This window comes from Rattus norvegicus, chromosome 18 (genome assembly GCF_021556685.1).
Source record: "Rattus norvegicus strain SHRSP/BbbUtx chromosome 18, alternate assembly SHRSP_T2T, whole genome shotgun sequence".
Classification (NCBI taxonomy): Eukaryota; Metazoa; Chordata; class Mammalia; order Rodentia; family Muridae; genus Rattus; species Rattus norvegicus.
Window position 1 is genome coordinate 16,982,501 of NC_141551.1, and position 16,176 is coordinate 16,998,676.

General features: G+C 45.1%; 1 protein-coding gene across 9 annotated transcripts in view; it reads left to right on the forward strand.

Annotated features, from left to right (window-relative positions):
* Positions 1–16,176, forward strand: part of Kiaa1328 (KIAA1328 homolog) — a 294,734-nt gene that overhangs the window by 274,845 nt on the left and 3,713 nt on the right. For 4 of the 9 annotated variants that reach the window (NM_001437308.1, NM_001437309.1, NM_001437310.1 and 1 more), the window contains 1 exon segment: positions 2,719–6,399. The exons of 1 other annotated variant lie outside the window; for it this stretch is intronic. In NM_001437308.1, coding sequence (NP_001424237.1) covers positions 2,719–2,923 — 205 coding nt within the window. In that variant the 3' untranslated portion in view covers positions 2,924–6,399. 9 annotated transcript variants of the gene reach the window in all.

The following is a 16,176-nucleotide window of genomic DNA, read 5'->3' on the forward strand; positions in this document are numbered from 1 at the left end:
AGACCCTCTTAAATCGAGACACAACTCATGCAGGCTCGGATAAGGATCAGGGATAACAGGTTTTCTAAGATTTATTTCTATTATTTTTAATGTATATGTGTTTATGCATGTGGAGATATGCAGATAAATGAAGGTGCCTGCGGAGGCCTAAAGCACTGGGTTCCTCTGGAGTTGGAATCACAGGGGGTTGTGAGCTGCTCCACATGGTGCCTGGAACTGAATTCAAGTCTACTGTAAGAGCAGTATGTCTCCTAACAGCTGGGCCATCTCTCTGGCCTAGAAAGGATAGCAAATTTTATTTTTATTTTATTTATTTATTTGCTTGTTTATTTATTTATTTTTAGTCTATGCAACTAGATTGATGGAAAGAAGTAGGTTTATAGAAAAAGTGTCAAGTTCTATTTTGGATATTTTGAAATTCTTATTGCACATCCGAATAAAAGTATCAGTTATGAGTTGGCTGTATGAATCTGGAACTTAAGACCATTGTTGTTTACCTGCCTTTGGCTAACCATAAGAATAGAGAAATCACCTAAGAGATGGCAGTTAAGGATTAAATCCTGGCAGGATTGGTAATATAAATGAAAGTAAGAGAATTTTAATTGAATTGCAAAGCATCAGAAAGGGGAAGGCAATCTCTGTCATCATGGTAATTCATCTTAACAGCCTGTAGAGAGGTTTTTCTTGTTTGGGGCAATGAATGGAAGAGATGCTTTTCATCAGGGCATCCTTGAAATAGTGCTTTTCTTCATGGGCAACCAAGGGAGAGAGGTTTCTTATTGGGGCAGTCTGTGGGGAGGGGCTGCTCATCCAGAGCAGCCTATGGAATGAACCCAGAAATAATTTGTCTTTACATTATTCCAGCACATCCTGTCAGACTGGCTCTAAAATTGACAGTGTGGAGCCAAGTCAAATCAGCGTAGGCTGTGTCCTCTCTGAAGTTTTGTGCCTGCATCTTGTTAGATCAGGAGCAAGCAAATGGAAAGTAAGGCTCTAGCTATATCTAGCTTTATAGGAATAGAATTAGTTCCATACCAGCACAGATCGAGATGGGTCTGGCAGAGCAGACCAAGCAAGCTTTCTGCTCAAAACTCTGCTATAATGAAGCTCGTAAAGTCAGCTATGTACCTAGACAAGTCTGTAGCACTGGCTCTCTGCCATTCAGAAGCAAAGGAATTCATGTCTATAGCTGAAACACAGACAAACCAATATGTTTCAAGGGGTGATATTTTGTAAATCTGGGTAAGGGATCTTTAATATTATTCAGCTACCAAACAGCCATAGGCCAAGCTAACCAACTTTATAGTCTCTACCATATTATTTCACCATACTGAACCACATTCATATAATGTGGGCTGATAGTGACACTGTTCTTTTCTGGTACTTAATATGATATCACATAGGAAGTATAGTGGTTTGAATACATGTGGCCCCTATAGGCTCATGTTTGAATGCATGGCCAATAGGGGGTGGCACTATTAGGAGGTGTGGCCTTATTGGAATAGGTATGGACTTGTTAGATGAAGAATATCACTGTTGGAGCAGGCTTTGAGATCTTATATATGCTCAAGTCATGCCCAGTGTGACAGTCCCCTTTTGAAGTCTACAGATCAGGATGTAGAACTCTGAGGTCTTTCTCCATCATTATATCTGCCTGAATGCTGCCATGCTTCCTACCATAGTGGCAATGGACTAAGCTTCTGAAGCTGTAAGCCAGCTCTTATTAAATTATTTCCTTTATAAGAGTTGCCTTGGTCATGATGTCTCTTCACAAACCCAAACTAAGACAGGAATTAATTTGTATTTTGGTTAACAGCAGATCCATGAAAGTGGGTATCCGCACATTAGATTAATGTAAATTCATAAATTAGATTAATTGATTGAAGAAAAAGTTACAACTACTAATGGCTAGCCTAGTTACAACAAACTAATACGTAGTTGAGGTGCCAGTCTTTCTCTTTTGCCATCTTTGCCTTATTAATAATTTTTTAATATGCTGTCACTATGTAGAATAGGCTGGCCTGGAACTCACCGTGTCGACCAGACTGGCCTCAAACTTACCTGCCTTTGTGCCCTCCTTCCCCCATTGCTAGGATTAAAGATATGTCACCACTATTGTATATTAATCTGGATAGAAAAAACTGAAGATATTACTCTAGAAAGTCAAAGGGGCCTTGGTTCAAACCCTTGGCTCATCTTTATGGACCTCAGTTTCCTCACTTATAAAATCAAAAGATTAGTCCAAATATGTCAAAGACCCATTTTTTCAGTAGGCAACCATTATGAGTGTTTCTCTTCTTAGAGGTATGGTCTATTCCTATCAAGGAGATGTGCTATGTAATATCTGAGCTATAAAGAACATAAGAATTCTTCAGCCTGTCTGTTCTGCTACAGAGAAGCTTGTGCACTGCAGATAATGAAGCCACTGTCTACCTCAATGTGGTTGGGTATTTGTGATATTACTATCATCAAAACTGTTCTTCCTATTTTACAGTCTCTGTGCAGTTAGAAAGTTGGAAAGGATGGCTGGGGTCAGCGGAAGAATAAAGCTTTCCGACAGTAACAGGAGCCTTGTGCTCAAACCCTTTCTTGGGCTTTTCTCCCTAAATATTCCCTGTGGTGGGCTCTGTGGTCAAGCTCTTGCCCTGGGTACCTCTGAGGGGCTTTGGGTCCTAGTGTCCTCGTGTTCTAATCCTGTCCTCTCTGGCTGCCTTACAGGTATGAGACATCTCTGTTGGACTTGGTTCAGTCTCTGAGCCCAAATTCTGCTCCTAAATGTCAGCCCCATTCCTCCAGAGCAGCAGGGACATGGAGTGCTCTCCGACCTACCCCTAAGACATCTACCTGGAAGAAAGTGGGGATACATAAGAGCCCTGAGGACCTGGAGGAGAATCAGATTCTGGAAGACATATTTTTCATATGACTCTGAAGCACATGCTACAGAATTTCCACAGGAAATATTTGAGTTTCTTTCCATATTGATGTAGGATGTTAAACTGAAAAGAAGCCGTGTCTCTCCTTTAGTGGAGACCTCTTGCTGGCATCCTTTTATAGTATTGAATATAGAAAGCATTCTTATAAATCAGGGTGGTTTTTGTCAGACCAGTTAGCAGAAACAGACTAAAGGGGGTCACTTAGAGGTAGGATCTTTTCTATACCAAACAGAAATTAGAAATTGTGGATACTGCCTGCATAGTAAAACCCATGAATGTCTAGTGTCATTTTAAGAGTGTTTTCAATTTACTACTGCAAAAAGTTGACTCTTTACAGATGGAAAACGTTCCCATTGACAGACCCCTTAAATATGAGAGTAGCCACTTCAGAAAGGCTCTTCTCTCCTCACCAATGCTAAGTGTGGCGCTTCATTCCGACGTTGAAGTTGGTGACTCTAATATCATCTTACATGGGACCAATACTTGTGGGTCATAGTGGTCATCAACCGAGTCATTGCCACCCCTTAAACCAAAAGGCTGAATGACTTAGAGGGAAGTTTGCAACCAGACAGTGGCATTAGACCACATGAGGGCATGGCCGCCTGGGGAAATTTACCAGTGTCCAGGCAGCCACCTCTCCAGTGTTCCATGATGGGTGTTTCTTGTCGACTTCAGTGTTGTAAACTTTACCTGTGGTTGTGTCTGAGGAAGATAGCACTAGAGGAAGAGTGGTGTCGAGTGGCTGCAGGCTGGCAGGTTCCTTCTGCCCCACCTCACACCATAGGACGAGTATCCTCCTCTGAGCACCGTGGATGCAGAGTCTGAGAACGCTCTGCTGATTACCCTTCTTGGCCCAGATCTAGATCTTTTCTCCTCAGGCTGAGCTCAGTGCTGTTGGTTCTACTCAGGCTCCCTCCCAAGCTCATACTCTTCCTCTGAAGCAGCTGCAAGGGCAAGACTAATTACCCTTTGGAAATTTAAAGTTCATTGAAAATTCCAATTTTCTTTTCAAATTCAGCCTGAGAGTAACTAGAACAGACTTGTTCTACTTCAAAACACCTTTAGGGTATGCCTTTGGAGGGGCAGAAATAGCCATATTCTCAGTTGGGTTTCCAGAAACATCTTTTCTCTATCTTGTGTCAAAGACAGCTTAACTATACCTATTTCTTTACACCTGCTATAACCATAGTCACCGTTCTGAGCATCAGTAGTCTTACTACTCCTGTATATCTCCAGAAGGAAAAGAAAGAGAATCTGATCTCCTTAAGAAGCTTATTTACAGGTAGAAGAGTTGTAAACGGCCTAAAAATGAAAGCTTTTGTGCAGTGACATGCCAGTGAATAGAATTTAATTGCTTCTTCACCAGCATGGGAAGTTTGGAAGAGAAAAAAGGGGGGTTTTCAGTCAGTACACTTTTTATACTTCACAGATCTGCCATGCGTTACCTTCTTCTCATGCATATACATACATACATACACACACACACACACACACACACACACACACACGGATATATATATATATATATATATATATATATATATATATATATATATCCTAGTGACTTTGTTATTAACCAAATAGTATATTGTGGCCCATCCCACAGAAGAATGGGAAGAAAGTAGGAGCCATGTGCCTCCCTGGATAATGCTCTCTTCGGTGGTTGGTTGGGACTTGCTTGGCCAGCTCCTAGATGTTTCCTCCAAGCAAAACTGCACTCAATGATAAAAATTTAGTTTAACAAGATTCACCAAGGTCACCAGATAGTAAGGAGCAATTCAAACCCAGAGGTGAAGATGGGGGGAAGGGGAGTCATTGTTCTTTTCTTTACTTCTCTTTCCTATTTTGAGTAAATATCAAAACCATCAAGACCATTTTCTACAGTCCAGTTATTATTTATCAGACACATGGATTGGTAAGGAGAGGAGAGCAGTGGGAAGAAGGGATTAAAGGAAACAGGCCTACATCCCTTTGCAGCCTTGGTACAATTCCTTATTGCATGCAGTTCTCTCATAAAGGAGAAGAGGACCAGAAGAGAGAAATGGAGATGGTGGGCTCTGGGACCCTTCCACTGCTCCTTCCTCAGTGCCTTATCTGCAGTGTTTAATGTTTTTCTTCCAAATTTAAGATTTCTAACTCTCATACTTGGAAATACAAAGAACTCCCCAGGGCTTACAGGTCAAGGGGCACAGGCCCTAGAGAGGCACATCAGGGCTCTCTGTCTCCAGCCCCATGTCCCTTTGCTGCATCAGCCGCCTCCATTACCCTCTTCTTTGCTCCCCATTGCAGCTCACCACTGTTAGACACATCCCAATGGCACACTTCTCTTCCCAGGTCCTTCTGGGTGAATAACTTAAGACTAAGTTTTTACCACTTTGTGAAATTTTCCTTATGTTCCTGGCACTGTGTACTGCTGACTCCAGTAAGATGTGCAGATATGTCCAACCCATAAGCCATAAGCTGTGACGTATGGTCAAGGATAGCTGTGAATGTGGCCCAACACAAAATTGTAAACGTAAGACATTTTGAGTAGTGTGGTTATTTTTGTTTTTCACTTTTGTGTGTGTGACTTGATTGTGCAGCTCTCAAACATGAACATTGTATATAATAAATCATGTCATCATGTTGCTGTGTCAAAGGCTGGCCATGCGGCAAGTCCAAGCCTCTGTGGTGGCCCTCCTCGTCATGCCACATTGTACTGGGTACTGTTTGCCTTTCTTGTTAGAGTTCCAGGTGTCCAGACTAACATATGCTATGTCGGAGAAGCCAAGTTCACCATTTGTAACATACAGACATGCAGGTGAGTTATTGATACCTTCAGATAATGATAATTCTACCTGCAGTTTTAGGCCTTATCTGCTGACCTAGCCCTAAAAGCCTAGACCAGAGAAAAGCTAGAATGAGAAGGTCAAAGTTCCCAAGAATGTGAAGCTGACAGTTGGGGGGCACTGAGACCCATCTCCTTAGAACATGGGGCAACCAACAGACCCAAAGGCAGGGAGCAGAGTCAGTGTTAGAACAGTACAGAGCTGGTTGACCAGAACAGTTTCATTCCAGAGCTGACACCCCTCTGCCCTCTGTGGTCTGACACCTGATTGGCTCATGCCAAGCAAGCACTAGCACAAACATTGCCCACAGTGACTCCCACCCAGAAGCTCCCTCTTTCTCTTCCCCAGATGCTGCCCCACACTCTCCTCCACACTCTTTCCAGCTCTAGGTCCTAAGGTGGCCAGGAGGCTGCTGAGATGAGGGAGACCATGCTGTATCCCAGGGAAATGGGGTGAGCCCTTAGTTTTCAAACCTCCTCTGAGAGATTTTAACTTGTTGGATTTATGTAGCATTGGAAAATGATAAACTGTATGAATTTTCTGTATTTTCCATGGACAGTTATTTATGGAGGGGCGTTTTTAACTCAAGTGCTAGAAATGTTAAATCATCATAATAAATTCATGCTATTCAGACTTTCTTAGAGTGTGATAGTTTTTCTGAGAATGAATGAAGAGACCCATGATTTCTTTAATATGCCATTATGCATGTCCTCTCAGAATGACAGCTGACTTCACGCTGGAGAATGGCAGCAGGAGATTTCCTGTGTCAGGGTGGAAAAGTGGAGTGATGCAGAGTCTGAGAAGACCAGACCCACGTGAAGCTGCAGCAGCAGACAGAACTCTGGTCGGGGTGGAAGGAGCAGCCATGCCAGGGAGGGTCTGCCTGACATGGCTGCCCCACAGCTTCCCCCCTGAGCATGGGAGGGGCCACTAGGCATAGAGTGGGATCAGAGGTGCCAGTGACCTTGCTTCTTGTTCTGTCCAGGGTCAGACATCAGAGTGAGGCTAGGGTAGAAAAGAAACACACATCACCCCATGGTGACAGATTCTTGTCCAAAGCAAAAGGCTAGTAGCCATCTTTCTAGAACCTTCTTCCACTGGATTCATGCCTTCCTCAAATTCTCAAGGAATTTGAGAAAAATTCAGGAATCTCAGTCTTGAGTGAACGCTGAAGTACTTTGACTGTCCTGGGAAAGTGTATCACTCTAGATCCTCAGCAGCATACAGAGCAGTGGTCAGTCTGAAATGCAGTGCTGTTTCTCTGAGGTCATTTTAGATAGAACTCTGAATGGCAGTCCTATCCTAGGCAAAGGCGTGGGGCGTTTAAAGACGTGGATGCTGGAGATCTAAGGTAAATGATGTCGTGTTAACAACTTGGCTGCATCAAGAATCATCTTGGAGACAGCCCTCCAGGCATACCTTAAAGAAGCATCCAGTTAGGTTAGCAGCTGAGAATGCTGGATACTAATACTTTCAGAAAGACTCATCCATTATGGGTGGCACCATTCCCTGGCAGGGATACTGGAGTATATAATAGGAACTGGGCACCTGTGCATATCTGTCTCTCTACTTCCCAGCTGCGTCAGGCTTCTGACTTCTCTGCCTTGGACTGTAAGCTGAAATAAACTCCTTTTCCTCAAGTTGTTTTATCAGAGTATTTTATCATAGCACGAGAAGAAATACCGAGGTAGTGAGCAAGCTCGCAGACAGCCTTACATGCTAAGCAAGGTGATGGAAAGAGACTTGTGAGGTTCTAACTCTCTTTAATAGAGTACTGCTCAGGCTGGAGAGATGGTTCAGCAGTTAAGAGCACTGACTGCTCTTCCGTAGGTCCTGAGTTCAATTCCCAGCAACTACATGGTGGCTCACAACCGTCTGTAATGGGATCTGATGGCCTCTTCTGGTGTGTCTGAAGATAGTGACAGTGTACTCACATACAGTAAATAAACAAATCTTAAAAAAAAAAAAAATAGAGCACTACTCCCTAGTGCTTCATTAGCAGCCTAGCCTCAGTCCCTATCTGTGTGGTGTTGTACAAATCCCTTCACCAGTCCAAATTGAGTGTTTCAGCCTACATAGCATAAACAATGTACATATTCACACCTGCCCTTGCCCGAGGCTGCTCACGTACCTTCTGGGATGCACATCAGGCAATTTATCTGAACTCTAGCAGATGGCAGCAAGCTTCCCACTGTGTGCCCCACACTCTGTGTGTGTGTGTGTGTGTGTGTGTGTCTGTGTCTGTCTCTCTATCTCTATCTCTCTGTCTCTGTCTCTCTGTCTCTGTCTCTCTGTCTCTGTCTCTCTGTCTCTGTCTCTCTGTCTCTGTCTCTCTTTGTCTCTCTTCTCTCTCTGTCTCTCTGTCTGTCTCTCTGTGTGTGTGTATCTGTGTCTCTGTCTCTCTCTCGTGTCTCTGTCTCTGTCTCTCTCACACACACACACATACACATACACACACACAGACACACACACACACACACACACACACACACAATCCTTTCATAACTCCTCTATTTAGATCAGAATAACTAGATCTGAGGAGGTAGCTTAGTAAAGTTTCTTATTTTATAAGCAGGAAGACCAGAGTTTAATCCCCAAGGCCATGTCCAAAACCTGCTAGGTATTATACTAGGTGTTACTGTGCACACTTAGAATTCCAGCATTGGAGAGACAGAAACAAAGGCTAAACACCCAGATTAACCCAGATTATCCTATTTGACAAGTTTCTAGCCACTGAGAGATACTGCCTCAATAAAAGGTCAGCAGTGTGTATTGAGTAACAGAGAGAGAGAGAGAGAGAGAGAGAGAGAGAGAGAGAGAGAGAGAGAGAGAATCACTGGTGATACTGCCTTCTCTCTGGATATGGGCTGCTCCAGGGAAGGTAGCATGGGCAATGGACAGCTGTCGCTCACACTGACCATAGTTGTTGTTGACTATTTTTTTCAATGTTTATCTTTATTTTTAATGGCCTGGTATCCATAAGCAGTACAGTGTGGGCTTAATGTGTGAAGATTAAATAGGAACCACCCAACTTTTATGTTGAGCTTAGAATACAGAAAGGCAGTAGAAATTAAGGAACTCCTGTATAGCCTTAACCAACAGTCTTTAGAGTTCACTGTTGCTCATTTGCTTGGTCACTCAGTTTTTCACAGACATATAAACAACCATACCATTACTTAATTTTTGAAAATACTCGAGGGCAAACTGAAGACCCACTACCCTCTGTTTTTCAATAGTTCTGCATGTCCTTCCTAAAAACAAGGGCAGCTTATTATCAAACATGGTGACCAAAATCAGGAAGTGACCTGAAGACAGTGTACCCTCATCTAATATAGAGCACAGACCTCATTCGATCCTTGTCAGTTGCTGCACTGATATTCCTTACAAAACTAAACCCATGGACACATTCTGGGGGACATTTTTAGCTCAGAATCATGAATTGTTTAGTTGTCATGTTTCTTTAGAGGATTTAGTAGAATGGGGGCTCCTTGATGTTTCCTGCTGGTTTGATTCAGGTTACGCATTTTTTAGTTTGTTTGTTTAAAGTGGTGCTGTGCTCTCAGGAGATCAAGTGGGAGGCTGTAGATCATGATCCAGGAGATAGAAGCCTGGATCATCTGGGTAAGGTGACGTTGGGCAGGTTTCTCTACCATAAAGGAACTCCTTAACATTATCTTAGTGGAGGAGGATTCTTTGAGAGCCCTTGCATGCTGTGTTTTAACTAACTCATTTCATAATCCAGCAAGTTTCCATACCTCCAGTGCAATCCTCTCCTTCACCTTAGGCCCTTGCCTCACCCTCCCCCAGCCCAGGGCTAGGAAACCGAAAGCAGAGGATTTTCTTCTCCTCCTCAAAGTGTTCACTGGGCTGAGAGCTGCAAACCCCCCCACCCCCCCACCCCCGCAATGCAAAATAGGTACACAGCAGGCAAGCCCGGTCAAGTGGTCCTCCTCTGAGGGAAACAGGAGGTCCTCTGAAACAAATGGGCCATGAACCCTGAATTCAGGGACAAGGAGAATTCGAATGGTCAGAAATCTGGAGAGGTATGAAGATCTGTATCCATAACCCAATCTTCAAGGTCCCAGTGGAATGCTGGGATAGTAACCATCACCACAGAGGCTCCCATAGCCCCCAAGGGAGATCAGAACCCTCTAGGCTTAATTACTTCTGGTCTCTATTCAGAATGGGGCCAGGTAAACAGGGGACCTTGCTAAGATCGTATAGGGCATAGGGCATGGCAGATCTCCTCCAGCCCTGCCACTTTTTATACAGGCAGTAAATGCTGCTAGGTGCCTGCTCTGTGCCAGGCATCATTTAATGCTGTAGTAGCTCTTGATCGAATGGGTGGATGTCTCCAGCCCAGCAAGCTGTCTTCTGCCCAGAGCTAATAAAGGTGTAGAATTCTACATTAGCATCTCTGTCTGGGAGCACATCTACGAAGAGTTAAGCTGGGAGTACTCACACAGTGCTCCACCTCTGTTCTTGATCCTGACTCCTGCCCCTTCTACCACCTGACAGCTTTAGGGGCACTGGAGTTGGGACAAACCTTGAGACCCAAGAAGCCTGCACACTCTTCAGAGGAAGAAACAGATACAGGTTGATTTGTGCCTCTCTGGGAAAGTCTGATTCCACTCTTTTGGCCTGGAGTTAGACTGTGTGCATTTCAGGTTTGAAAATCCAGCCAAGAGGCCTCTGAGGCTTGAGTTACACCAGTACTCTGAATAGGGAGACCTGTCCAACATACTGAGATCTGCTGCCAGGAAGACCAGGACACAGCCCCATCAGCTATATATACTCTGAGACCTCCACAGTCCACTCAAACTTACCTGTGTCCTTGAGCTCAGTCAGGGGCGTGGGAATAACTAGAGTGCTATGATGACTTGGTAAGTGCACTGCTTTGAACAAGGGCCTGAGTTTCTCGGGATATTCCCCACCCCTCCCTAGGTATCTTGTAGTTCTTCAGGTCTGGGGTCCTCTGTTCTCCATGCCTTCCAGGTTTTTGTCTACACAGCAGCCACTCATCCTCTGACACTTGACTCAGGTACCTCCTCTCCAGTCTAGGCTACTTCTTGCCTTCTCTCTACCTCATGGTTCCACCTGCTGTTGTCTTGTGATTGTCTAGGAATGAGGGAAGAAGGGCAGCTGGTGTAATAATCCAGGTTCCCACTGCTTTCTTGCAGGATGATTTGGGGCAAGTTACCTACCTTGTCCAAGGTTCTGCTTTCCATCAAGAGAAGTAATGTCAGCTTACAGGATGACCTCCAGGGTTAGATTAAAACAAGGTACTTGGAAAGTAGCTGTGTGTTCCCTGGTTTAATCTCTCCACCCTAATTCTTAGCCCAATGGTATGTGCACTCTGAATGGCTGAACACATTCAGGAAAAAATGCCATGTCCCAAGAATGTTCATTTAAAAGTAGAACCATAGAGCTCAAGTCTGATGAATGAAGCAGAGGCCCTGAGCAGGGTTGTGTGTGGTAAGGCAAGTTTGTGGGGCCTGCCAAGCAGAACCTCATGCTCATTCATAAGGCTACACACTCTGCCTAAACTGATAAAAATGGCCCACAGTGGCCTCATTGTTGAGGTCTTTCTCTGATATCCAAGAGGAAAGCAGGGAGCAGAAAACCAAGATGGCAGCTAGTTCCTGCTCCCTTGATCTCATGTCAAAATCCATGGCCCCCAGAAATAGTTCCCAGGAAGAAGTAGCAAAGAGTCATGGCAAAAATGAGTCACGGTGGAGCTCCTGATGACAAGAAGCACTTTCATGCCTTAGCTGGAGAATCAAGAAGTAGTTAGTCTACAGTCATTCTTAAGAATCATCTTAGGGTTTCCCCCCTGAGTCTAACATCCTGGAAAAATGCTGGCATAGTATAAAAGGCTTTTACATTCCAGTAGATGCATAAAATGCTAGTAAATATAACGTCTATTTTAATTTCCTCTTGTTAATATTAAAAAGGAAGCTAACTTAGATTTTGGAATTCCCGCCCTCCTTCCAAACTGCCCTTTCTGTCCCTGTCACCACCAGCTGCTACCAGGGAGAAGAAACTATGCACACACTAGCCATGCGGAGTGCCCCTTCCTTCCCTCAAGAGCTCCAGCTACAGTATGAATTCATCATGAGAAGGAAGAAGCACAGTGGCTGCCAACTCAGTACCGACATAGCTATTGTACAAGCAAAGTAGAGATCTGAAGGCAATGGGTAGTAAGAAGAGAGCAGTGGGAGACGTGGTGCAGTGGGGAAGGGGTGCAAAGAATATGCCATCAAGGAAGCATAACAGCCAGAGAGAGACAAGGGGTGCAACAACAGCCCTTTGTCACAGGCAGCCTTATCAAGGGACTTACCTTTTTTTAGCCACATCTCTCCCCTCAGGAATAGTGACACTATCATCAGACTTATTGTGGAGATGAGAATCCAACTAAACAGCTCTCACCGTAACATGTAGCACAAAGCAAGCACTCCATAAATGACAGCTACACTCATGCTTCAGACTTAAGTTTCCACAGCAAAAGTGCTCAAGCAAATCCCCGTGTGTCCCCTTGCCAAGGCAGTTCACTGCCTAGATCTGTCGTCTCCACTAGAAACAAGGTAAAACCTGCAGCATGGGGTGGTAGCATATGCCTTCATCCTAGAAGGTTAAGGCAAGTTCAAGGCCAGCCAGAACTACTTAGTAAGACTGGCAGGGGCAGGGCTGAGTGACTGCCACCAAGACGCCAAGCATCTGTAACTAAAGGGCCAATATAAACTGGAAAACTGGTGATGCTGGAGGGAAGAAGGAGCTAGAATCAGGTTCAAAGACTTCATTGTACCCTCTTCTTGCCAAATTAGCTTGCAGCTTGAGGCCATCTGAGCCAGGAGGATGACCACAAGCAGAAGGGATTACAGGAGCCTTGGAGATGCTCATGGAGTAAGGAAAGAGCAGAGGGTGCTGGGGCATGATGCATCAGACGTCACCTCACTGGGGACTCTGGATAAGAGCAGCAAGAGACAGATTTATGTGCACCCAGCATGATAAGGAGTATCCCGGGGTGGTGGGGGCTGGCTGAGCTTTACAAAACTAGATCTAAGTGGCATAGTGTTAATTTCAAGCTTTGGGTAGGATCCCACTATAGGAGTGGTATTATCCCTATTTAAAGAAATCAAGGCTTACAAACATTAGCCAACTTTTCAAAGTGACTCAGAAGGCACTGGAGGGAGTAAAATCCTGGTCATAGCCCAAGCCTCACAGAAAGAGGCTCTGTCACACTCTCAGCTCTTAGACACAGGCCCACCCTCTCTGAATGCTGCAACACCATCACTATCAGTAGAGGTGAGGTCTAGCAGAATCCCCTAAAGAGACTCATAGAAAGGCTAGCAGTAGAAAGGATCTGGGCTTAAATGAGGGGTCTGGAGAGCTAGTTTAGGCAGGTCTGCGGCAGCTGGGAGTGCTGGGGACCAGAGGCAGGAGTCTGAGTGGTAAGAATTTGAAGGGAGGAGGGTAAGTGGCTTATGGTGATGGGTGGGAGTTGAAAGCAAAGAACCGAAGCCCCAAAACCCAGTGGGAGGGGTATGTTAGCTATGCAACTTACTCCACGCGTGTCATTAGCACTACTTAAGAGACATTTTCAAACATGTACCACTTTGGAACAAGCCCCAGTAATCTATAATTTGTCCTTGCAGGCAGAGTGACTCAGGAGTGATGACAAATCTAACTGCCAGAAGTTAATAGTCTATTGAAGGTGATATATCAATGGCAGCTAATAATTTGTGTTTGAGGAGAGATTCTATTCTAGGAAATAGCCAAGTGGCATTCATGGTCAAGTCTGTTGCCTGGGGCTGAGCTGAGCGCAATTCCCACATATCCCTTTATCCACCTTACCAGGCAGACAGGCAGGCAGTTAGATTGTAGATCCAGGCTGATTCACTACAGCCCCTACACCAGAAGGATCTGTGGAGGAACTGTCAACTGTCCCCAGACACTACTAGCATTCACTGGGAGATGGAGATGGTGCAACACTGGTCAGAGAGCGGCTCTGTCATGTTATGTCCCACTGTACCTGTGTTCTCAATGTGGAAAGGCTGAGGAAGAATGGGACAAAAGGGGTGGGAAGGAGGAAGAGGTGGAGATGTCACAATCATAGAACAATTTCTGAAAGGACTTTGCAAGACCTTGGGCATGACCAGTCACGAAAAGATGTTGGAGGTGGACTCCGGGTCATACCTGAAGGCAGGCTCACCCTGCAGGATGGCCATGCAGAGAGCATGTTGGCCAAGTTCTCACCAACTATTAGACCTCAATGCAGTGTAAAACATGATGAGGGGAGAAGGGAAGCATGTACCAATGAAGTTCCTTGTATCTGCTACATGCATCGATCGAACGGACTCATAAAGTGATAGGAGAGGAAACTACAGGGTGTGCATGCAAGGAGGGTGCAGTTAACTTTGCGGGGACTTATGCTAGACATAAAAGGTTTACAGTAATGAATAGACTGACTCTTAGAAATGGGGGCTCTACTAAGTGATAGCCCACGCTGCGGTGGGGGATATCAGTGGAGGGCTATAAGCTAAAAACCAGAAATTGGTGTAGGCTTCACTTAGACTATCTCGACTCTCTCTAGAGCAAAGGGGCTTTGCTAGGGAGAATGAGTGAGCCATAGCTCTCTGTGACTATGGAATGGAAATGTAGAGCAAGCTTTCAAGGACTCTGTACCTGCCTGAGATGTTGGTAGATTGTAGTCCATGCTCAATATACAGAGCACACAGCAATTGCTTGATGTGTACTCTTGCCACCCAGGGTTTATTTTATACAGCTAGCATGTTCACGCTGTGGCAATGGTGATGGATATGTGTTGAAAAGGCAGAAGAGGCTCACAAGCAACTCAGCCCTTCTCCGGTGGCCACTCCAAGGAGACCCACAGCCCCAAACCAGAGCACCTCTGTGACTACAGGGCAGTCCAGGATCCCAGACAGGGTGACAGTGGGAGGTAATACAAAGGATTAGACGGTGTGGTAGGTACCCTGAGGCCTGAGAATAACTGTCAGCTGACATTGGCTTTCTCTAACTGGTATGATGTATTTCAGCTCTTAGTATCCTACAGAAACCACAATTTAACATGGTGCAAACCTCAAAAACTATAAACCTTTCCGTTCCCCAGAGAATTTTTAGAAAATACCTTCCTACTCTTCACAAAGTATTACACCAGTCATGCAGCTACAGGAAGTTAACTCTTCCAGGAAGTCTGGCTTTCAGGATGGGCAGAGCTGGCTTTCCTTTGGGTTCACATCCTTTTGGGAAGACCCGGGTGCACGGATTAATTTCAGGACAGTAGTCTACTCTCAGAACTACCCCAAAGTGGGGTCACAGCTTTAAAGCTCTGTCCATATTTGCTGATACATGGAGGACTCTTTTTCTCTAGCTGACACTTGCAGAGCCTGGATAAGACACATGGGCTGGGCACTTGGCACCAATAGGAAAAATGGGCAGAGGGTTGGTCCATAGATGCCAAGGATTGCTCTGCAGCTAGTATCATCACTGCGGCCACCACCCCTTTGGAGAAGCCAAGCAGTACTGAAGAAGTGAGCCATACTCCAAAACAATGAGTGGCCTCCTGCTCCCCTTCACTCCTGCAGACACTTTAAACTGTACACACCCCTACTGCTAGCTATAGACAGTGATGAACTCTTAGATACGGTCCATCCCTAGACCAGATTTCAGGGTTGGATGTTGAGAAAGAACTAAGGCAGGGGAGAGAGAGAGAGGGAGGGAGGGAGGGAGGGAGGGAGGGAGGGAGGGAGGAAGGAGGGAGCACATGGAGAAGGCTTCTCTCAGAAAGGGCCTGAGAAACACATGGCTGCTATTCCTTTATCAAAGATGTCACCCAGGAGTCCTGCCACTGGTCTCCAGCAAACCTGTTCCCTGTCCTTTCCCATTTAGGACATTATTCATCTGTTCCCAAGGCATCTAAAAGGTATTCGGAGCTTATGTCATATCTAAGTGTGGGTGGAAGCTGTTGTGGGTTGTCCTGGTGCTGTTTGTATTCTGATGTTAATTCTGCGTCCTCAAGTGGGGCTGCCCCGAAGAGGAGTAGATGGTGCACTCGGGTGACTTTATGTGAACCTTCTCCCCCTTTTAACTGGTCAAATAAGGGAAAAGTGGGGGAAAGTAGGGAACAAAGGAGGAAGAAGATGGAGGTAGAAGGAAGATGGAGCAGAACCACAGGGTCTGGAGAAGCCTCAAGTAGCAAGGGATCTCATAGCTGGTGAACAGTGCAATGGTAAATCTGCCTGCTCTGTACATGGAGCTTATGCATATAACTGAGTTGTACGTGTTTGCATGGGCTTAAGGGGGTTGGGGATTTACTGCAACAGAAAGCACTTCTAAGAGGCTTCCCAGAGCAAGATTCCAGCTCCTCTTCCTACACACTCCTGTGGGACAGGGAC